The sequence below is a fragment of the Hemiscyllium ocellatum genome, chromosome 12, assembly GCF_020745735.1.
Source record: "Hemiscyllium ocellatum isolate sHemOce1 chromosome 12, sHemOce1.pat.X.cur, whole genome shotgun sequence".
Classification (NCBI taxonomy): Eukaryota; Metazoa; Chordata; class Chondrichthyes; order Orectolobiformes; family Hemiscylliidae; genus Hemiscyllium; species Hemiscyllium ocellatum.
This window is the reverse complement of record NC_083412.1, coordinates 8,008,481-8,033,071: the sequence shown is the minus strand read 5'-3', so window position 1 is coordinate 8,033,071 and position 24,591 is coordinate 8,008,481. Positions and strand designations below refer to the sequence as shown.

General features: G+C 42.3%; 1 protein-coding gene across 3 annotated transcripts in view; it reads right to left on the bottom strand.

Annotated features, from left to right (window-relative positions):
* Window positions 1-24,591, bottom strand: part of vwa8 (von Willebrand factor A domain containing 8) — a 345,890-nt gene that overhangs the window by 112,050 nt on the left and 209,249 nt on the right. For all 3 annotated transcript variants that reach the window (XM_060833282.1, XM_060833283.1, XM_060833284.1), the window contains 4 exons: window positions 23,842-23,993; window positions 12,461-12,563; window positions 8,539-8,677; window positions 5,346-5,545 (listed from right to left, as the gene is read on the bottom strand). In XM_060833282.1, coding sequence (XP_060689265.1) covers window positions 5,346-5,545; window positions 8,539-8,677; window positions 12,461-12,563; window positions 23,842-23,993 — 594 coding nt within the window. The remainder of the gene's footprint in view (window positions 1-5,345; window positions 5,546-8,538; window positions 8,678-12,460; window positions 12,564-23,841; window positions 23,994-24,591) is intronic.

The window sequence follows — 24,591 nt, the reverse complement described above, 5'->3', positions numbered from 1 at the left end:
ACTTTAAAGAAGACATACAACATACTTACCTTCATCAGTTAGGGCACTGAGAATAAAAGTTGGCAGGTTATGTTGCAACTGCTGAAGATTTTAGGTGGGCCATATTTCGAATACTGTGTGCAGTACTGGTCACCACACTATTGGAAGGGCTTGGAGACGATGCAAAAGAGTTTTACCAGGATGGTGCCTGGTTTGGAATATACCAGCGATACGGAGAGATTGGACAAACTTGAATTGTTTTTGAGAGCATTGGAGGCTGAGTGGTGATCTGCTGGAAGTACACAGAATTGAGGCATGGATAGGGTGGATACTTGGAGTCTTTTTCTCAGGACTGAAGCATCAAATACTGAGGGTTATACGTTTAATGTGAGGGGAAATGTTTAAGAAGATGTGCAATGTAAATTTTGTTTTTACACAGAGGGTGATGGGTGCCTGGAACACGTGGCAGAAGCAGATACAATAGTGACATTTAAGAGGCATTTAGGCTGACACGTGAACAGGTGGGGAAAACAGGGATTGCACCATGCGCAGGCAGATCAGGTTAGTTTAGAAAAGCATCATGGTGGGCACAGCCATTGGAACAAAGGGCCTGTTCCTGCGCTGTACTGTTCTCTGTGTTATGACTGGCCAAATGTAAGGTATCAGGAATCACTCCATGGGTTGGTGTAAATATGATTATTTTTCTTCAAGAAAGAAGGAAGACAGAGCAGGGAACTATGGGTCAGTTAGCTTAATGCATACCATAAGAAGAGTAAGCCATTGGGTCCACCAAGCCTGCTCTATCATTCAATAAGTTCATTTGTGATTTGACATTGCTTACGCTAACTTTCCCCTATAGCCCTTGATTCCCATCTGATCAAGAATCTTAGCCTTAAAAGTACACAAGGACTCTGTGGCATGGAGTTCCAAAGACTCTCAACCCTTTGAGAGGAGACAGTTCTCCTCATCTCAGCTTTAAATTTATTCCGAGACTATGCCTTTGGTCCTTCCATGAGGAGATACACCCTCTCGACATTTACCCTGCCAAGCCCCTTAAGAATTCTACATGTTTCAATGAATCAGCTTTCATTCTTCTGAACTCCAGTCATTAGAGTCCAAACCTTTGCTCATCACATCCAAATGGGGATCATACTCGCGAACCTTCCCTGAACTGCCTCCAACGAAGCAATATCTTTCCTTCAATAAGGGGACCAAAAACTGCTCACAGTACTCCAGATGTGGTCTTACCAGCACTTTGTACATTAGTTGTAAGACTTCTCTACTCCTATTTGCCAACCACTTAGAAATGAGGGGCAACATTCCATTAACCTTCCTGATTACCTGCTCGACTTGTGTGCGAGCTTTGTGTGTTTTGTGCACCAGTACCCCCAAGTCTCTTTGTTTTGCAGCTTTCTGTAGTTTTTCTTCATTTAAATAATGTTCTTTGTTCTCCCTTCAAAATTAACATCTTCACATTTTCATATACTGCACTTCATTTTCCAATCTCTTGTCCACTCATGTAACCAATCAATATCTGGCTGCAAACAGTTTGCAGCCTCCTCGCAACCTGCTTTTCCACCTATTTAGTCTGCAAATCTGACTATAGCACATTTGTTTCCTTCCTCCAAGTCAGTAATATATATTTAAACAGTTGTGATCCCAGCACTGATCCCTGTGGAATCCCACTGGTTACAGACTGCCGACCTGTAAAAGAAACCCACCTCGCCACTCGCTATATCCTCCCTATTAACCAGTTCTCTATTCAAATCAATGTACTATCTCCAACGTCATGACCTCTTATCCCACAATTTAACCTTTCGTGAGGTACCTTGTCGAATGCCTTCTGGAAGTCCAAGTTTAACATGTGAAAGGTGTTAGAGAGAAACCCGAAGAATTCAGAATAATCAGGCAGAGCTGACATGATTTTGTGAAAGAGAAATCATGCTTAACCAATTTATTGGACTTCTTTGAGGCAACATGTGGTGGATTTACCATACTCAGATTTCCAGAAGGCATTTGACAAGGTTATTGAGGAAAATAAAAGCTCACAGTATAGGAACGAACATATATTGGAATGGATGAATGAATGATAAGCAAACAAGAAACAAAGTCAGCATAAATGGGTCACTTTCTCGATGGCAAGTAGTATGCTGTAGAAATCAGTGCTTGGGCTTTCACTCTTTACAATTTATATAAATGACTTGGTTGAAGGGAGTTTGTTGATGACAAAAATAGGCAGTAAGAGGACATTAGGAGGCTATAAATAGATATAGAATCAGTTAAAGAGGTGGGGAAAAATCTGGCAAATGGAATATAATGTGAGAGCAGTGGAGCTTCTCGTCAAAAGGAAGAAGGTAGCTTACATAAGGTGGAGGAAGTTAGGGTCAAGCTCAGCTCTAGAGGATTACAGGCAGGTGAGGAAGGAGGTCAAAAATGGTCTGTGGAGAGCCAGGATGGGGCACGAGAAAGGCTTGGCAGAACGGACTAGGGAGAACACAAAGGCATTTTACACTTATGTAAGGAATAAGAGAATGGCCAAAGGAAGAGTAGGGCCGATCAGGGATAGCATATGGAACTTGTGTGTGGAGTCTGAGGAGGTAGGGGGAGCCCTAAATGAGTTTTTTGCTTCTGTCTTTACGAAAGAAACGAACATTGTAGGTGAGCATGCTGGAATGGATAGAGATAGAGGAAGCTGATGTGCTGAAAATTTTGTCAAACATTAAGATTGACAAGTCACCAGGCCCAGACCAGATTTGTCCTCGGCTGCTTTGGGAAACGAGAAATGCAATTGCTTCGCCACTTGCGAAGATCTTTGCATCCTCGCTCTCCACTGGAGTCGTACCTGAGGACTGGAGGGAGGCAAATGCAATTCCTCTCTTCAAGAAAGGAAATAGGGAAATTCCCGGCAATTACAGATCAGTAAGTCTCATGTCTGTCGTCTGCAAGGTGTTAGAAAGGATTCTGGGGGATAGGATGTATGCCCATCTGGAAGAGCATGGCTTGATTAAATGCAGTCAACACGGCTTTGTGAGGGGCAGGTCATGCCTCACAAACCTTATCGAGTTCTTTGAGGATGTGACTAGAAAAGCTGATGAGGGTCGAGCTGTGGATGTGATGTATGTGGACTTCAGCAAGGCATTTGGTAAGGTTCTCCATGGTAGGCTCATTCAGAAGGTCAGGAGGAATGGGATACAGGGGAACTTAGCTGTCTGGACACAGAATTGGCTGGCCAACAGAAGACAGCAAGTGGCAGTGGATGGAAAATATTCTGCCTGGAAGTCTGTGGTGAGTGGTGTTCCACAGGGCTCTGTCTTTGGGCCTCTACTGTTTGTAATTTTTATTAATGACTTGGACGAGGGGATTGAAGGATAGGTCAGCAAGTTTGTAGACGACACAAAAGTCAGAGGTGTCGTTGACAGTATGGAGGGCTGTTGTAGGCTGCAGCGGGACATTGACAGGATGCAGAGATGAGCTGAGAGGTGGCAGATGGAGTTCAACCTGGATAAATGCGAGGTGATACATTTTGGAAGGTCGAATTTGAAAGCTGAGTACAGGATTAAGGATAGGATTCTTGGCAGTGTGGAGGAACAGAGGGATCTTGGTGTGCAGGTACATAGATCCCTTAAAATGGCTACCCAAGTGGACAGGGTTGTTAAGAAAGCATATGGTGTTTTGGCTTTCATTAACAGGGGGATTGAGTTTAAGAGTCGTGAGATCTTGTTGCAGCTCTATAAAACTTTGGTTAGACCGCATTTGAAATACTGCGTCCAGTTCTGGTCGCCCTATTATAAGAAAGATGTGGATGCTTTGGAGAGGGTTCAGAGGAGGTTTACCAGGATGCTGCCTGGACTGGAGGGCTTATCTTATGAAGAGAGGTTGACTTTTTTCGTTGGAGAAAAGGAGAAGGCGAGGGGACCTAACTGAGGTATACAAGATAATGAGAGGCATAGATAGAGTCGATAGCCAGAGACTATTTCCCTGGGCAGAAATGGCTAACACGAGGGGTCATAGTTTTAAGCTGGTTGGAGGAAAGTGTAGAGGGGATGTCAGAGATGGGTTCTTTGCACAGAGAGTTGTGAGAGCATGGAATGCGTTGCCAGCAGCAGTTGTGGAGGCAGGGTCATTGGGGACATTTAAGAGACTCCTGGACATGCATATGGTCACAGAAATTTGAGGGTGCATACATGAGGATCAGTGGTCAGCACAACATCGTGGGCTGAAGGGCCTGTTCTGTGCTGTACTGTTCTATGTTCTACGATTGTCTAATTTAGCAGGAAGAATACAAATGAAGCATATTATCTCAAGGTGAGAGATTGCTGAGCTCTGTGATGCAGAGAGATCTGGGTGTCTTAGTGTAGGAATCACAAACATTGGTATGTATATACAGCGAGTAATAAAGAAATCTAATAGAATTTCATCATTTATTGCAAGGGGTACTGAATCCCAAAATACGGAAATCTTGCTTCAATGATACAAACTAAAGCTGCAACACTGTGTACAGTAGTCGTCACCTTATCTTAGGAAAGATGCCAATGCTGGAAACAGTTCAAAGAAGATTGACCTAATGAACAATTAGAATGAGCTGGTTGTCTTCAGAGAAGTTGGATAGACCAGGCTTGTATCCACTGAAGTTTATAAGAGTGAGATACAACTTGATTGAAACATAAGATCCTGAGGGGTCTTGGCTAGGTGGTTGTGGAAACAACGTTTCCTCTCATAACAGAATCTGGAACTAGTTTACTGCTTTATAAAAAAAAGTCACCTATTTAAAGCACAGTGGGTCTCGAGTCTTTGGATCTCTCTCCCAGAAAAAGTGCTGGCAGCAGAGTTTATGACTATTTGTAAGGCAGAGATGGAGAGATTCTTGATACACAACAAAATGAAAGGCTCTTGGGGATGAACAGGAATATGGAGTAATCAGATCAGCCACGAGCTTGCTCCACCATCAGTAAAATCAAGGCCTATACCTGCATCTAGTTCAGATGTACAAGACAATATGATAGAAAGTTTATAATTACGGAAGGATAGGAGACAGCAAAATAAGCTGCCTGTGATTAATAGTTGGTGATTCAACAACATAGATACAAAGGGCAGCAGAAACATCTTTCCAGTGAAAGTGAGAATGAAACATTTATTTTGAGGGTTAGTAGCAGAGACAAAAATGAATTCAAGGTGACATTGGAGAAGTGAATGAATAAATGGGTTTTACTGAGTAGGGATATTTGGTCAAGTGTAAATTAGTGATGGCATGGTCAGGTCAAGCAACTTGTTTCTCTGTCACAGCTTTTCTATATTTTTGTTGTAATCGATACACTTAATCACTATCAGAGAAATAGCTGGTAGAAGTCACCAAGAATTTCAAATACCTGTTCCTCATGAAGCACAACCTGGTCATGGAGAGGTTGACCCAATGGAGCCACTGTCACAAAAGGTTGCCAGAAGCCACCAGAATTCCGGGGGAAGATGTCATACAGATCCATGCAGTGTATGGCGTTGCCAGGTGTGGTCATCGAGTACAGAGAGACCGGATTGCAGGTTGCTATAAAAATTGAGTCTTTGGCTTCACCTGCATGAGTTCAATAGTCACGTCAGTAAATACAGGCTCTGAAGACCCAGACAAGCCAAACCCAAATTAGTCAAACTTGGGTGAGGCTGCAAACTTTACTTCACACAGATTGTACACATTTTCCTACTCCTTTCTACCTATCACTGGAAGTCAAAGATGGGATTTCAAATTCTGAATTGCTCTTTGTGTTGCTGTTTGTGGGGGGTTGCTGTGTGCAAATTGGCAGTTGACTTTCTTACTTTACAACATGTGACTAACCTGAAATACTTTGGGAGGCCCGACATGAAAAGTCACATACCAGTGAGAATCTTCTTCCCTAATACTGGTCATAGTTTTACTTTTGGTCTCATTTTCCCTAACTCAGTTCCTCTGGGAAACATAACTGGTGTCGACTTTGCGCACACTTGACGCTTTCTGAAGCTTTGCCCATTCTCCTTGGCTGAGTCCAAACAGTGGGCATCAGATGGTGAAGTGACCATGAATCGATGTCACAGTTAACAGTGCAGAGCCGACATGCCCATGCACCTCATGCTGTTTGTGAACTCCATGCAGGACCCAAGAGCAGGAATCACTGAGGTGGTGTTCATATTCTTGTCAGGAACCCAGTTTTTGCTACATTGACACGTTGAGGTTGTTGACTCACTCGCTGAGGTAGTAAGTTTATTCACAGATGTTTCATCACCATATCAGGTAACATCACCAGTGTACCTCCGATGAAGTATTGGTGGTCTGTCCCACTTGCTGTTTGTGTGTCCTGGTTTGCTGGCGTGGGTAATGTCATTTCCGGTTTTGTTTCTGATTCAGTCTCTTAGTGGTTGGTATATGGGGTCCTAGGATGACTGCCAGATTTCCATGAGTTCTTGTGCATGTCTCAGTTTGGCTTGCCTTCGAATGGGTATGTTGTCCCAGTTGAATGGGTGTCCTTTTCCGTGTCAAGAGTGTGGTGCTGAAAAGACACAGCAGGTCAGGCAGCATCCGTTGAGCAGGAGAATCGACGTTTTGGGCATAAGCTCTTTATCAGGAGGGGCTGATGAAGGGTTTATGTTCGAAATGTCGATTCTCCTGCCCTTCGGATGCTGCCTGACCTGCTGTGCTTTTCCAGCATCACACTCCCGACTCTGATCTCCAGCATCTGCAGTCCTCAGTTTCTCCTTCTTTGTCCTTGTGTGTGGATACAAGTGATAGCTTGGTGGCGAGTTGGTGTTTGTGCATCCTGACGGCTAATTTTCTTCTTATTTGTCCAGTGCAATGTTTTTGGCAGTCTTTACACGGTATTTTGTATGTAATGTTGGATCTGTGGGTATGGGATCCTTTATACTCATCGGGAGCGAGCAATGTGTGGTTGTTGGTTTGTGTCTACAACACTATACCAGTTACTGACAAGTATAAAGGATCCCATACCCACAAGTAACAGAACCAATGGTATATACAAAACACCATGTAAAGACAGCCAAAAACATTATACATAGGGCAAACAGGAAGAAAACTAGACATCAGAACACCAACCAATGCCAAAAGACATGATCAAGTATCACTTGTATCCATATACATGGACAAAGCAGGAAACCAACACAACTAGGACAATCTATCCATCCTAGGACAAGCCAAACAGACATGCACAAGAACTCCTGGAACCTGGCACTCAACCCAGACCTCCATTAACAAACATGTAGAGATGGACATCATATACCAACCACTGAGAAACTGAACCAGAAACAAAACTGGAAATGACACTACCCACCCCAGCAAACCAGGACACACAAACAGCAAGTGGACAGACACCAATGCTTCCCTGGAGGCGCACTGAATATGTTACCTAGCATGATGACGAAATGCCTGCAAACAAACTTACCAGCCCAGCGAATAAGTCAACAACCTCATCCACAACCCGAGCTACAAATCTTCTCAAACTCTGAATATCAACAATTCATGGCAGGCAGTAGTCCATGTCCTCACAGATTTTCCACCACTGGTGATAACAGACCAAGAGCTCTGATGACTGATCAGCTATGTTCTGTGCTAGAAATTTAACATAAGCAGACGATAAAGATATGGTAGAAATTTCGCTTCTCTTCTGCAAACACTTGCTCTCCAACTTTACTGAGTTAATGCTTTACCGAGTCAATTCTACCTGGACATTTTCGAGTGGAAGGAGGACTTTGTAAATTGTAAATAAATAGTTTGGTTCTTTAGCACAGGTCTCACACTGCAAGCTAGGTTCAGCAGGTCAACTATGTCTCAGTGTTGGAGAATTACTCATGGCTTTACTCATTCGAGGTTTGAGCCTGTGTTCTAGATCAACACTCCAACAGACCACTGAAGGACTTATATACGTGGAGGTCATGTCTTGTGACTAAATAATAAAACAAGGACCTGTCTCTCCTCTCAGGTTGCCAGGAATAACCCCACAGCATTATTTCAAAAAATATCAGAGGAGTTCTCCCCAGTCTCCTGATCAATGTTTATCTTTCAACCAACATCATTCAAACAGGCTATTTGGTCATCGTCATATTGCTGTTTGTGGTTCATCCCTGTGTAAAATAGCTGCTGGGTTCCTAACATGGGAAACATATTCAATTGGCTGTGAAGCATTTTGGCAAGTCCTGAAAGTATGGAAGGTTCTATATAAATGCAATTTTCCTCTTAAACTTCTTTTTTAGAAACACTTCCACAACATTTTGGATCAATTTAATTCAAATATTGCTTTCTGCTAACTGATTCCACAAGTCTCAGACTTTGTGAAGTCTGCTTTTGCTTGTTTCTAATTTGTTCATTATACTGTGTTTTCTGGGGAGCAGTCAGCTCCTTCACTTTGCTAATTCCTTCTGGCTTCAATTCTGAGCGATTCTGTATCAAAGACAGAGCTCTTTGCAGCCCCGCAGTTCAGAAAGAAATCTAAAAATACAGAGCACGAATCATGTGGATCAACAGTGGCTCAAACCAGTTACTATTTTACCCCAATGAGGAACAGCATGTCTTTGACAGGGTATTACCTTTGACTGTGGCAACATCACAAACAATATTAACTTCATGCAGGGGAATTCTCCAATGGGCTTGGTGCTCGGTGAAGCTGAAGCCCCTTGACTCATGCCGTTCTAATGGATATCCCTGGACCTTCAGGTACACCGGGCCCTAAGAACACAAGAATGCATAAGTCCCACTCAAAGCCAAATATGACTCTGAAGATTTCATTTTCAAAAATATCAAAATGTTAAGTCACTTCTATCTCTGACAAAATTCAAAGTTTCAAACACCATTGTCTAACAGACAAAGCAGAGAATAGGGATGAACAATGGAAGGAAGTGTACAATGCTCTTTCCCTCCATGCTTTATATACACACACACACACACACACACACACACACACACACACACACACACACACACACACACACACACACACACACACACACACCTCTCCCGCTCCTCCCCCTCCCAACCCCCCACCCCCCCATAGGTAATTACAGTGTCATGCATTAAGTCACATTTGAGAATGTGACTTAAAAGAAGTTCTGGGATTTACAAATTAAAGAACTGAAACGAGCAAACCCATTCTAAAACATGAAAGACTTAATCTAAGTTTGTTCAATATATCATTTCAACTGCATGACACTGTAATCTTTTGCTATAAGGTTCTGAGTTTTATGGTTTACAACACCTGATAAGGAAGCAGCACTTTGAAAGCTAGTGACTCTAAATAAATCTGTTGGACTACAACCTGGTGTTGTGTGATTTTTAAATTTGTCCACTCCAGTCCAATACCGACACCTCCAAATGGTGTCAGCATAGTTAGACTGGGTGGTGAAGAAGGCAAAAGGGAAACTTGCCTTCATTAGCCTGAGCATAGAATGTAGGAGCAAGAAAGTCTTGTTACAACTTTATAAAACATTGGTGAAGCCCCAGATGGAATACTGTATGTAGTTTTGGTTGCCATATTATCAGAATGATGTGATTGCATTGGAGAGGGCGCAGAGGAGATTCACCAGGCAATGGAAAGTCTCAGTTATGAATATAGATTGGATAGGCTGGGGATAGGAGTTGGGTCATCATGGTGATGTTGTACAGGACTTGTTGAGACCTTTTCTGATTTACCGTGTCCAGTGCTGGTCAGCCTGCCCTAGGAAGGATATTATTAAATTAGAAAAGGTTCCGAAAAGGTCTACCAGAATGCTGCCGGGAAGGGAGAATTTGAGATATAAAAATAGGCTGGATAGCTGAAATGTCTTCCGTTGCAGCGCAGGAGATTGAGGGATGACTTTAGTGGTTTATTAAATCATGAGGGCCACAGATAAGATGCATATATGGTCTTTTCCCTAGTTTTGCTGGCAGTGTTGGTGGTGGGGGGGGGGGGAGGGGAAGGTGGTGATAGTGGGGGCTGGGGGTGGGGGAAAGCAAAACTAGGGTGCATACTTTTAAGGTGAGAGGAGAAAGTTTTAAAAAGGACACAAGGAGTAACTTTATTTAAAAGAGTGGTTCAGGCGTGGAAGGGGAAGGACCTGGTGCATGTAGGTACAGTTAGAATATTTTAAATATGTTTGGGAAAGGGACGGTTTGCAGGAATATGGACCAAATGTAGGGATGTGGACTAGTTTAGTTCGGGAATGGTTGTCATGGACTAGTTGGACCAAATGGTCTGTTTCCATGCTGTAAGACTCCATGTCACCATAAACATTTTGAATAAAGGAGAAATGTAAAGACCACTTCTAGTTTTTTGGATTGCAACTAAAGAAGTTGGCAAGAAATCCTATTTTAGTCACAGAGTCATAGAGATGTACAGCATGGAAACAGACCCTTTGGTCCTACTCATCCATGCCGACCAGATATCCCAACCCAATCTAGTCCTACCTGCCAGCACCCGGCCCATATCACTCCAAACCCTTCCTATTCACATACCCATCCAAATGCATCTTAAATGTTGTAGTTGTACCAGCCTCCACCACTTCCTCTGGCAGCTCATTCCATACACATAGCACCCTCTGCATGAAAAAGTTGCCCCGTAGGTCTTTTTTGTATCTTTCCCCTCTCACCCTAAACCTATGCCCTCTAGTTCTGGACTCCCTCAACCCAGGGAAGAGGCTTTGTCTATTTACCCTATCCATGCCCCTTGTGATTTTATAAACCTCTATAAGGTCATCTCTCAGCTTCCAACACTCCAGGGAAAACAGCCCCAGCCTGTTCAGCCTCTCCCTATAGCTCAAATCCTCCAACCCTGGCAACATCCTTGTAAATCCTTTCTGAACCCTTTCAAGTTTCACAACATCTTTCCGATAGGAAGGAGACCAAAATTGCACGCAATATTCCAACAGTGGCCTAACCAATGTCCTGTACAGCCACAACATGACCTCCCAACTTCTATAGTTGAAAAATGTGGTGCTGGAAAAACACAGCAGGCAGGCAGCATCCAAGGAGCAGGAGAATCGACATTTTGGGCATAAGCCGTTCTTCAGGAAGGGCTTCTCCTGCTCCTTGGATGCTGCCTGGCCTGTTGTGTTTTTCCAGCACCACATTTCTCAACTCTTGTACTCCAGCATCTGCAGTCCTCACTTTCTCCTAGTTGCTCCCAACTTCTATACTCAATACTCTGACCAATAAAGGAAAGCATACCAAACGCCTTCTTCACTATCCTATCTACCTGTGACTCCACTTTCAAATCAAAGATGTTGCACTCTTAAGAGTGAGTGATAGAAACTCATTGCAAGTTACAGATATAAGAGCAGATGTCAGCCAGTCAGCCCATCAAGTCTGCTCCCCCATTCAATGGCTGACCTGCTACTCTCAACTTCACTTTCTCACCTTTTCCTATAACCTTTGATGTTATCACTGATGAAAAATCTATGTCTCAGCTTTGAACATAATTAATTATCAAGAATCTACAGGTAAAGAGTTCCACAGATTTACTACGCTGACAGAAGATACAACAATGGTGTATTATAAATGCAATGGGGGAGGAAAGTACTGTGTTAAGGGCAACTTTGACCAGCAACAGTGCTTTGGTTTTTCAATTGACAAGTTACTTTGGGCTGAGGACAGCTCAGCATAGTAACAAACACTTGATTGGTTCCTCGGCGAGTCGCTATAGTCTTGTGTGTGGACATTACAACAGAAATACAAGCCTGTGAGGGGCGGGAAAGCAGGCGCTATTTCTCTCTCTTTCTCCTGTGTGGAGAAGTAACAGAGAAGCTCACTCAGCATTTCTCTGGAAATGGCTGTAAATTCCCTCATTGAATAGGAAAACAGGAACAATAGAGGAAAGAGTTTGGGCCTAGTATGAGACCTTGTGGCATTGGTAAAGTGGGCCTGAAGTGAACACATAGCAGTGACAGACTTAAGTTTGGGCCAGTGCGGTTCCCAGCAGCATTGCTGGCATCTGCATAGGCAAGGTCCTGCAAGGACTCATAATGGCTAGGGCATCGTTGGAGGCGAGATGGCACCAAAGAGTGATGACTTTCATTCCAGCGCGACAGCTTGGCAAAGGGATTTGTGCCTGGGTACCAGGCCTATAACGAAGCACTTCACAGCTTAGCAATTCATGTTTCTTTCTTGTCAATGGTTAAAAGCAGTTTGATTACAATGAAGTGATTAGCTGCTTAATGAAAACTCTGACATGAATATTTTTATAACCTCAATTAGATAGTAAGGTAAAGTTGAGCAGTTTTTAAAAATTCATTCATAGGATGTGGGTATCGCTGGCTACTTTGCTCTTGAGAAGTTGATGGTGGTTTGATTTGGTGATTTCATTAAATGTTCACATTTGCATTCAAGATGGGAAGAGTGGGGCTTGATTTCCAGCATGCTACCCCAGTTAGTTATAAAGATTTGGGGGAGAAAAAAAACAGCAATTCACTTCAATTTAGTAGCACCACCTTTCTGATATTTCAAAACTGTATGTTATTGGAGAAATAAAAGAGCTCAAACCTTGACATCTGCCTGCTGAGTCTTTATAGGAAGTTTCCAGCGTGTGCTATCTGGTTGGTTGAAAGTCCAGTGGCTGGTTAATTTACAGTCTGGCAAAGGCAACCTGTCAGATATTTACAAATTAAAGCATCATGACATCACGGTGAACCAACACATCCCTTCAGAGGTTCAGAACAGTGAAGAGTTCACTGCTGAAACCACAAGGACAGCTATTATTGCTTCATACACAATGCACACATTCAAATGGAGCAGGAGGGAGGGGAACAATCATAGGAGCAAGGCATGAGGGAGGATGGGCAGAAGGGAAGGAGGAAGGTGCAGAAGTAATGAACTTCTACTAAGACCACTCCCATAATTTGATGGTGACCCAATGTTTCACAGTGAATGAACTATGCTTGAAAATGTTGCAACGTAGAAAAGTGATTTGTAGACATATAATTAACAATAATAAATCAGTAGCACATTTACACATTGTAGTAAATGGCAAGATGATCGCTGCACTGGTTGGGGGATAAACATTGGTAATGAGACTGCGGAGAACTATCTTGCTCTCTTTTTGAAAAGTACCACAGGATCATTTGCATCCAGCCAAGATGAAAGACAAGGCCTCAGTTCAACATCTCATCTGAAAGACACCATCTGACAGTGCAGTGTTCCTTTGGTACAGTAACCGTCAGCCTGAGTGAGACCAATTGACTTTTGGATAGAAACATTAGCAAGAGGGAACATGTTTTATGTGGCCGCATTTAGAAAATGCTTTAACACTGAATTCACTACCTCAAGTGTGGAAATGTTCCACTTCTCTGCTCCTCACACCATTCATCCCAGTTAATAGATGCAGAATACTCCAGTCTTTCAATTCTTACAATCCCTACTGTATGGAAGCAGGCCATTCAGCCCATCAAATCCACAGTGACACTCTGGACAGCATGCCACCCAAACCCAGCCTCCTAACCTATCCATGTAATCCTGCATTTCCCATGGCTACCACACCTAGCCTGCACATCCCTGGACACTATGGGCAATTCCTGATGAAAGGCTTGTGCCCGAAACATCGAATTTCCTGTTCCTTGGTTGCTGCCGGACCTGCTGCACTTTAACCAGCAACACATTTTCAGCTCTGATCTCCAGCATCTGCAGACCTCACTTTTTACTATGGGCAATTTGTCAATCTACATAACCTGCACAGCTTTGAACTGTGGGAGGAAACTGCAGCACCCGAACGAAACCCCCCCACAGACACAGGGCGAATATGCAAACACCACACACAGTCACCTGAGGGTGGAATCGAATCCAAGCCCTTCGTGCTGTGACTCAGCAATGCTAACTAGTGAGCCACCATACTGCGCCTTCAAAGGAAATTAGTTGCTTGGAAACGAGAAATATTAAAAGGAACAAGTATGCCAATGGGATTAAATTGGCTGCGATATTATTAAATTGAGAAAGAGAACTGAAGATTGTATGACTGTATGGAATTTAAACTAATGCAGTAGGGGGATGGAAACCTGAATTGTAGCTCCAGTGTGCAGGAGGTTGAGGGTAGTGAGGTCAGGGATAGGTTTACAAGGTCGTGAGACGGCACTGGCAGTCAGGATGTTGATTTGAGACATGTGTACTTCAATTCCAGGAGCATCCGGAATAAGGTGGGTGAACTTGCAGCATGGGTAGGTGTCTGGGATTTCAATGCTCTGGTCATTTCAGAGGCATGGCTAAAGGAGGTTCAGGAAGGGTTTTGCCGATTCTGGGATTTAGATCTTTCAGCAAGATCAGAGATGGAGGTAAAAGAGGCGGGAAGGGGTATCATTGTTAATCAAGGGTAATATTACAGCAGCTGAGAGAACATTTGAGAACTCATCCACTGAGGTAGTTTGGGCTGAGGTTAGAAACAGGAAAGGAGAGGTCACCCTGTTGGGAGTTTTCTATAGGCCTCCAAATAGTTCTAGAGACATAGAGGAAAGGATAGCAAAGATGATTCTTGATAGGAGCGAGAGTAACAGGGTAGTTGTTATGGGGACTTTAACTTCCCCAATATTGACTGGGAATATTATAGTTCAAGTAGTTTAGCATTCCTGATGAAGGGCTTATGCTCAAAACGTCGAATTCCCTATTCCTGAGATGCTGCCTAACCTGCTGTGCTTTAACCAGCAACACATTTTCAGCTGTGATCTCCAGCATCTGCAGACCTCATTTTTTAGTTTAGATGGGTCAGTTTTTGTTCAGTATGTACAGGAGGGTTTTCTGACACTGTACGTAGACAGGCCAACAAGGGGAGATGCCATTTTGGATTTGGTACTGGGGAATGAACCCGGCCAGGTGTTAGGTTTGGAAGTAGGTGAACACTATGGCGATAGTGACCATAATTCGGTTATTTACAATAACAATGGGCAAGGTTATACTGCAGAGAAAGAGGTATAACTGGGGGAAAGGCCATTATGATGCAATTAGGTAAGATTTAGGATGGGGAAGGAAACTGCAGGGGATAGACACTTGAAATGTGGAGCTTATTCAAGGAACAGCTACTGCAGGTCCTTGGTACATATATACCTATCAGGCAGGAAGGTAATTGTCAAGAGAGGGAGCCATGGTTTATTAACGAAGTTGAAGATCGTGTCAAAAGGAAGGCGGTGGCTTATGTGAGGATAAGCATGAAGGCTCAGATAGGGGGATTGAGAGTTATAAGTTAGCCAGAAAGGATGTAAAAGAGGGCTAAGAAAGCCAAGAGGGGGCATGAGAAATTGTTGGCTGACAGGATCAAGGAAAACCTTAGGGCCTTCTGAAGGTTTATCAAGAATAAAAGAATGACTAGAGAAAGTTTAGGGCCAATCAAAGATAGTAATGGAAAGTTGTGTGTGGAATCTGAGGGCATAGGGGAAGCACTTAATGAATACTTTTCGTCAGTATTAACAGTAAAAAAAGGGCACTGCTAGTGAGAATACGGAGATAAAAGCTACAAGATTAGATGGGATTGAGGCTGACAAAGAGAAGGTCTGAGCAGTTTTGGAAGATCTGAAAATAGATAAGACCCTTGGGCTGGATCGGATTTATCCTCGGATTCTCTGGGAAGCCAGGACGGCAATTGCAGAGCCTTTGGCTTCGATCTTTATGTCATCATTGTCAACAGGAGTAGTGCCAGAAGACTGGAGGATAGCAAATGCTGTTCCCTTGTTGAAGGGGAGTCGGGACAATCCTGGTAATTATAGGCCAGTGAGCCTTATTTTGGTTGCAGGTAAGGTGTTGGAAAAGGTTAAAAGAGATAGGATTTAGAATCATTTGGAAAGAAATAACTTGATTTGGGATAGTCAACACGATTTTGTGAAAGGTAGGTCATGCCTCACAAACCTTATTGAATTCTTCAAGAAGGTGACAAAACAGGTGGATGAAGGTAAAATGGTTGATGTGGTGTATTTAGAACATAGAACATAGAAGGATACAGCGCAGTACAGGCCCTTCGGCCCTCGATGTTGCGCCGACCGAATCCTACCTAACCTATACTAGCCCAATATCTTCCAAATGCCTATCCAATGCCCGCTTAAATGACCATAAAGAAGGAGAGTTCACCACTGATACGGGCAGGGCATTCCATGAACTCACAACCCGCTGTGTGAAGAATCTACCCCTAACATCTGTCCTATACCTACCACCCCTTAATTTAAAGCTATGTCCCCTAGTAACACCTGACTCCATTAGCGGTAAAAGGTTCTTAGTATCTACCCTACCTAAACCCCTAATCATCTTATACACTTCTATCAGATCTCCCCTAAACCTTCTCTTCTCCAATGAGAACAGCCCCAAGTGCCTCAGCCTTTCCTCATAAGATTTTCCTACTATTCCAGGCAACATCCTGGTAAACCTCCTCTGCACTCGTTCTAAAGCTTCCACATCCTTCCTATAGTATGGCGACCAAAACTGCACACAATACTCCAGATGAGGCCTCACCAGAGTCTTATACAACTGCAACATGACCTCAGGACTCCGGAACTCAATTCCTCTGCCAATAAAGCCCAGTACACCATATGCCTTCCTCACAGCACTATTTACCTGGGTGGCAACTTTCAGAGATCTGTGTACATAGACACCAAGATCCCTCTGCTCATCCACACTACCAAGTAGCCTACCATTAGCCTACCATTTGGACTTCGGTAAGGTGTTTGGTAAGGTTCCACATGGTAGGCTATTGCACTAAATATGGAGTTTCAGGATTGAAGGTGATTTAGCAGTTTGGATTAGAAATTGGCTTGCTGAAAGAAGACAAGAGGGTGATGGTTGATGGGAAATGTTCATCCTGGAGTTCAGTTACCAGTGGTGTGCTGCAAGGATGAGTTTTGGAGCCACTGCTGTTTGTCATTTTTAGAACTGATTTGGATATGGGCGCAGAAGAATAGGTTAGATGGCACTAAGGTAGGCAGAGTTGTGGATAGTGCCGAAGGATGTTGGTCACAGGATTGAGTTTTGGAGCCACTAGGTCATGTTTCAGCTGTATAAGACAGTGGTTAGGCCGCACCTGGACTATTGTGTACAGTTCTGGTCACTGCTTTATAGGAGGAAAGGGGAAGGTTTGGAAAGGGTTCAGAGGAGATTTACTCAGATGTTGCCTGGTATGGAAGGAAAGACTTACGAGGAAAGGCTGAGGGAACAGAGGCTGTTTTTGTTGGAGAGAAGACGGTTGGGAGGTGACTTAATCGAGACATATAAGATAATCAGAGGGTTAGAAAGGGTGCACAGTGAAAGCCTTTTTCCTCAGATGGTGAAGGCTACAAGACGGGACATGGCTTTAAATTGAGAGGGTGATAGATTTAGGACAGACATTAGGGGTGTTAGGGGCATGGAAAGACCTGCCTGCAACAGTAGCAGACCTGTCGATGTTAAGGGCATTTAAATGGGCATTGGACTTACATATGGATAATATTGGAACGGTACAAATTAGATGGGCTTCAGATTATTTTCACAGGTCGACGCAACATTGAGAGCTGAAGGGCCTGTACTGCACTGTAACGTTCTATGCTCTCTGAAATATTGATTATGGATAGTTTTGAAACATAATCAAAGTCATATACACCTGTTATCTTAAGATACAGAAGTGTCAGTGGATATTCCTGCAGTCCATGTCATGTTATATTATACTTCTCTACCTTTTAGTTTTTAGTCAGGTTAAAATCTCCAGGAGAGAGGAACATGAGCATGGTTATGAGAAAGTCATAGGCAGCATTCTAAATTCCACCTAATAAATTTTAAAGAAACAATTCATCTATAACAAATGAAATAAATTCAAAACCTCTGAGATGCACGGTCATGACTGACTCTTTTTTTTTAAAATCATTCATGGGGTGTCAGTATCATTATCTCGGCTAGCATTTATTGCCCATCCCTGATTGTCCAGAGCCATGTGAGTTGAGTCACATGTAGGCCAGACCAGATAAGGATGACAGATTTCTTAACTCAAGGTCACTAATGAATGAGATTTGAGTTTTCTTTTAATGACAATCATTATGTGGTTGGCAATAGGCTGGCTTTTTCAATGTAGATTTTTATTGAATCAAATTTCACCATCTGCCATGACAGTAAATCAGCACTCTGCATCTATCTAGCTTATAATATGTAGAGTTAAGTGTAGCTGTGCTTTCCTGGAACAGAAGTAACTTCTGTCATAAATCTGTCACCAGTCAATCTATATTAGATCTTCAAATAAATAGAAACGACATCCATTTATCAATTGTGTGGTAAGTCTATGTTAAGTAAACACAAAACCACAGGTTACTCTTGATGTCTCTCTTACTTTGTTCTTACACTGGTTTCTTGCAGCTCTTATTACTGTGTGTACAACTTCTGATATTTGTCTTATCCCTCCCAGGGTGCAGAATCTCAACTGTCCTTTGCATGAGTGTTTTGGACTGTCTGTCATTCTTCTGTTGGCCAAAGTTATTTAATTGCACAATTTCACAGTTGCTCAGTCAAAATCCTGGAACTCCCTTCCATATAACACTGTGGGTGCAACTACAGAGGTTCAAGAAGGCAGCTCACCATGACCCTCTCAAGACAACCCGGGAATGGACAATAAAACGTGGGCGGCACAGTGGCTAGCACTGCTGCCTCACAGTGCCTGAGACCCAGGTTCAATTCCCGCCTCAGGACTGTGTGGGTTTTCTCCGGGTGCTCCGGTTTCCTCCCACAATCCAAAGATGTGCGGGTCAGGTGAATTGGCCATGCTAAATTGCCCGTAGTGTTAGGTAAGGGGTAAATGTAGGGGTATGGGCGGGTTGCGCTTCGGCGAGTCGGTGTGGACTTGTTGGGCTGAAGGGCCTGTTTCCACACTGTAAGTAATCTAAACTAATCTGTAAGTAATCTAAAAAATGCAGGCCAGCTAGCAATGCCCATGTCCAATAAGTAAATGTTAAAAAAAGGTAAAGGTTAAAGGCAGCAGGTTTCCACCACCTTCTCAAGGATAATTTGGGATTGGCAAATGCTGGTCCAACTAGTGTGTCCACATCCATCACAATGAAAAACTTTGAAAAAGAGTGCTACATAATTTGATTGAAGAAAAAGCTTGCTACTATTAAAAATTAAAGTTTTCCTTCTCACACCATCAACCTCCTTCCCTGGGTTGAGCAGTGGATCACCTCACTGTTGTGCTGGGCCTTCGGTGGAAAGTTTTACTCAACATCTGGACAGCCCACCTGGATCCCTTTCTCCAAGCTGGAACACAATCGGATTATACCTGTGCTGCTGCTTCTTCTCTTCAGGAAAACTCAAATCCGCTTTGACCAGTCTCCGCCAGGACTCTATTCTTGTTGAGTGACCGACTGATCTCAATGGACACAACTCCAAGTTGTTGATGAAAGGATTTCACTGAGCATCCCCTAATGTTCCACTCAAGACCAAACCTCGCCGATATTCATGTGGCAATATGGTCAGTTTCAATTTGAAGCTTCACATTTGCAAATTAATGCAGTGAAAGACTGGACTGCCCTGAACAGAACTGGCACAGTTGATTCAATGAGAATCAAGTCCAGCTGTTTGCAGATGCTGTAGATAGCCAGCAGGTGGCACTCTGCAACCAGAAACAATATCAATTTCTCACAGCAGAGTTCGCTCTAACTTGGGAGATTTTTGTTTTGCTGGACAGATTTTTTTTGTCATATTTTAAATTTCAGCTAACTTATTTGTAAAAAATCCCCATTGTACACAGATTATTTACTCAAACCTTTGGGTATGTTTCCTCACTTTTTAATAAGGGGGCCAATGGTTTACACCTGGTCTCATCTATAAACATGGTGCTTTTAAGGGCATATCGTTTCATGTTACCTAAGGGATCAAAGTCGATGTGGTTTAGCCCCAGCGTAGACGGAGAAAGGTTATAATCCTATATGGCTAGCTAGGGTTCCCAGTTAAGGACAGTCCATATCAAGGATAGGACCTTGCACAATTTCTTCTTTGCAGGATCCTATGCAAGTTAACTGCAGACAGTTATCCACCACAAGTACATGCACTGGAACGGTTGCTTCACTAACTAACTCTGCTGTTTCACTTACAACTGCTGCTGAAAATCATCCACTATTCCTTACTCTGTTTAATCCCTTCAAATGGGCTATTAATACCTTGCTCATTCTGGTTTGGACTGTCAACTTGTACTGAGCACGTGGACCACAGTGGGTGTGAAGAACAGCGCTTTTCACAAGCTTCTCTCTAAACATTTATCTGCCAGGAGGTATTCAAATATATGTCCTCATGAACATCTGATCTCGGAGCAGAGTAGGTTATTCAGTTCCTCAAGCCTTCTCTGCCACACAATAAGATTAATTGCTGATCTCTTTGCGTTTCTAATTCTACATTCCCATGTACATCTGATAGCTCTGGATCCCCAACTAACAAGAATCTATCAACCTAACCTGATAAATATTCAACGGTCCTATCACCTTCTCCCCTCCACTCCACAGATATTCACATAGGACGACTAAACTCAACAGTTTTGCTTTAAGCCCTGTTAATTTTTTGATTACCAATGGTGTAAAGATATAGAGTTAATGTGGGTCAAAAGCACTGAAAATTCGATCAGCCATGATAATATTAAATAGGACGGTGGCTCAATGGCCTTTTTACGTTCCTCTGCTGTTCTTTTAGAACGTATACATTTTTAAAAGGTTCACCATCATATTCTTCAAAACATTACTAATACAAGCTGAAAAATACACCGCCTTCCCCAAAGCCTCAAATGAAAACTGAGAACTTTGATGCGTGCAGTTGAACTGGCTTCAGCTTTGTTTAGAAATAACACATCATTTCATTTGAAAGCGCACTGGGCAATCTTCCCAAAGTATTTGTGCATTCAAACTAGCAGTTAGAGCAGAGGTCAACTAGCTTAGCCAGACTGCAAACACTTGACAAACCAATTACAGCACAAAGCTACTTTCCACAGGCACTCTCAAGCTGCGCACTAATACTAAGTCCCACTGTGGCTATAGATCTTGTTGAAAGTGGTTTAACTCTGGCAGGGTAATTCTCTTGCTTTTCACATCACTCATTGCCATGATGGGTTTATTAAGTGCAGACAGAATATTGGAATACACTAATTGCAGCCAAACAGCCGTACACAGTTAACATCATTTCACCTCTGCTGTGCAGAACAGGTCAAGTTGATTTAAATTCCTACTTTTGCCACAGGATGCAGTAAAAGTACATTGTGCTGATGTATTATCTGAACAGGAATAAAAAAAAGGTCGGTCTTCTCAAGGAGTTGAAAAAGATCCTCCCGTGCTCCCTGAAGGGAAGTCTCCTGATGGCTCCTGATTGTTTATACAGTCTCTCATCACAACTGAATCCAAACTGATCTTTGGGAAGATTTGTGGTTCAGGTTGTAAGTTTGCTCACAGAGCTGGAAGATTTGTTTTCAGACGTTTCATCACCATGCTAAGTAACATCATCAGTGAGTCTCTGTTGAAGTGCTGGTGTTCTGTCCCACTTTCTATTGTTGTGGTTTGTTGTGGTGGGTGAGATCACTTCTGGTTTTTTTTTCTGAGAGGTTGGTAAATTGGAACCAAATCGATGTGTTTGTTGATGGAGTTCTGGTTTGAATGTCAGGCCTCTAGAAATTCCCGTGCATGTCTTTGTTTACGCTGTCCTCAGACAAAGAACCGGAAGTGATCTCGCCGACCACAACAGACCAAGACATACAAATAGAAAGCAGGACAGAACACCAGTGCTTCACCGGAGGCTCACTGATGATGCTACTCAGCATGGTGACGAGACATCTGAGAACAAATCTTCCAGTTCAGTGAGCAAACTTACAACCTAAATCCAAAGTATTTTGAGATATCTTAAGAAGATGGAAGATTCTATATAAGTGAAATTTAATCAACTTAACAATATGGTCAGTTCTGCTATAATGCATTTTTCCAACGTGAATTGGTTCTAATGTAATGTGAGAAATTATTTGTGGAATGCAAAATTTCCTTACATGTAGCGATTATAACATGTTTCCAGCCCCATTATTTTAAATGGCATGGCTATTGCATAATTTTCTTATAATGCGGGATCGCATGATAACCGAATTGTTGCGTTATATCAGATATGACTGTATTTAGTTCAACTAGCTACATGTGACTGAAAACGCTTGAGGGAGAGCAACGACCACATCTGAAGATAAATAAGTCTTGGGTATCATAATATAACAGGATGGAATATTTGAAATGGTTAGGAAGGATGTATTCAGGGGAAAGTTACATGAAGGAGAAATACCATCGCCTTCAGGTTCCCTTCTAAGTCACCTTGCATCTTGGTTTGGAAATACGTTATTCCTTTACTGTAACTGGGTCCGAATCCTGGAATGCCATCTGTAACAGTGTTGTGGATATCCCTATACCATCTGGACTGCAGCAGTTTAAGGTAGCGCACCACTACCTTCTCATTTGGCTACACTACCATATATTGCCCATTCCTTTGATGCCCACATCCCAGGACAAAATCAGTAAAAAGCCCTGATGCCAGGCTTCTTGCATCAGTTGCTAATAAATAAAGAATGGGTGTGCATAGCATGTCACCAACACATTTTAAGGGGTTGGGGTAGAGGTTTGGGGGACTTTGGGCTTACAAAATGCATGATCAAGGAAAGAAATGAAGTTCAGCCTAATTAACATTAAAAAAAATTAGTCAGCTACTAAAAAGGGGAAACTGCTCAAAAACATTCATTGTAGGATCTATAGCACTTTTTAAAAAAAAACATTCATGGGTTGAGGGCCAGGCCCGCATTTATTACCCCTCCCTAATTGCTCAGAGGGCAGCTGAGAGTCAATCACATTGTTGTGGTCTGGAGTCACATGTAGCCAGACCAGGAAAGGATGGCAGTTCCCTCCCTAAAGGATCTGAGTGAACCAGATGAGTTTTTCTGACAATAGATTCATCCAGATTCCATCATCTGCCATGATGGGATATGAACCTGGGTTCCCAGGACATTACTTGGGCTTCTAGGTTAACAGTCCAGTGATAATACCACAAAGCTGTCACCTCTCTTAACTACGATTACTTCATCCTCCCACTCATTTAACCATGTTGATGGTTTTCACAAAAGCTCCAAAACAGTCTGAGCTTGGTCCCACTAGGCTACAACCAGCACAGTGGCCACATCATAGATCTCTGGTGCCGGCAGTCAGCAATGCCATGAAACAGCACATTAGATGCACCATTGAATTATCAGCGTATAGAGCTCACCGACACCCAGCACAAAGAAAGCAGGTCATATATCACCAATTGAACCCAATCATAGGTTCAATGGAAATCTTAGATGTTTGGTAGCAACAGGAAAATATCCAGCAGTAAATTTCACCCAAAGGATAATTACCACAATTCTCTGTCATCTATTTCAAGAAAAATACTTGTTTCTTCTCAGTTTAACAGTAGCATTGATACAACCTACACTCGTGAGTGAAATTTAACCAAACCTCTGGATCACTTAAGACATTCAGATAGAGATGTATAAGAAACATTTTCACTGGCAAGATAGTTAACCCTTCATTGCGAATTTCCAAATGAGAATGAAAAATGCTAATTACATTTTATGTTCCAAATAACTCTTCATGTTAAAAATGTCATGATTGCTTTTTTTTGGGGTATATGAGATGATAGAAAAAATGTCCAAGAATTGCAATGTGTAATAGTTTAACAGTTTTTGAGACAAGGACAAACACATAAGCCCAGTGAAGAAACAAATATTTTTCTTTATTATAGATGGTTTTCAATATGCCCAAGTTAAATTGTTTACTTAACACTCTGCATGACCTAAGATTATTTTAATCTTTAATTCTCAATCATTGGCAATGGATTAGCAGCATGCAGTAAGTACAGTGAGAGGGTGGTGTTTTCCGTTCATTGAAAAGTTATTATACTGAGCTTACTCCTTGGCCAGCTGCACATTAGTAGGTTTGGCTCCTATTGGTATCCCATGCTTGTGCAGGGTGTTGATCAGGATTTCACGCATTTCGCCGTTGTAGGAATCAAAATCAAACACATTTCGAACTACATTTGCGAGTCCCTCCGTGGGGAATTTCTGGAGAGAAATGTAGGACAAAAATAAAGCCTTGTAAATTTTCCGAATAATGTGTTCATTCTGGAAAACTATGAGCGCCATGACCTTTGACACCGCAATTTTCCCAAGAAACAGTCATGTATTATTTCTGGAAATTAGATATGCTTTTTAATTAATGACCCATTGACTTTTAGCAAAAACAATCAACTGTGTGATTAAAATTAGAAGCATTTACCTGTTACAATATATAGAGCTTAGTATAAACCAGATTAATCTGCCAATATGGACTCTGTTGAGATAGAGTGGAGATAAAATATCTTTGGACAGCATTTCTGAGCAATATTTTTTAAACCTGTCACATACCTAGCCTGCTATTTATTCATTAACTCATTAAGAACCAACACTACAATTCCAAACTCAACTGAACTGAACTCTTCCCACTTGGATTTTTCAGTAAATATTTTCTTACTCTTTATTCAGTCTTCTTCCACACTCACTCTTTACCTACTTGTTTAGGATGCCCTTTATATTTATCTTACCATTTCTAATTGGATTCTAATCCATTATTTTGACATTGCTTTTTTTGGTTAAGATGATTATCAGGTAAACATTAACGAGG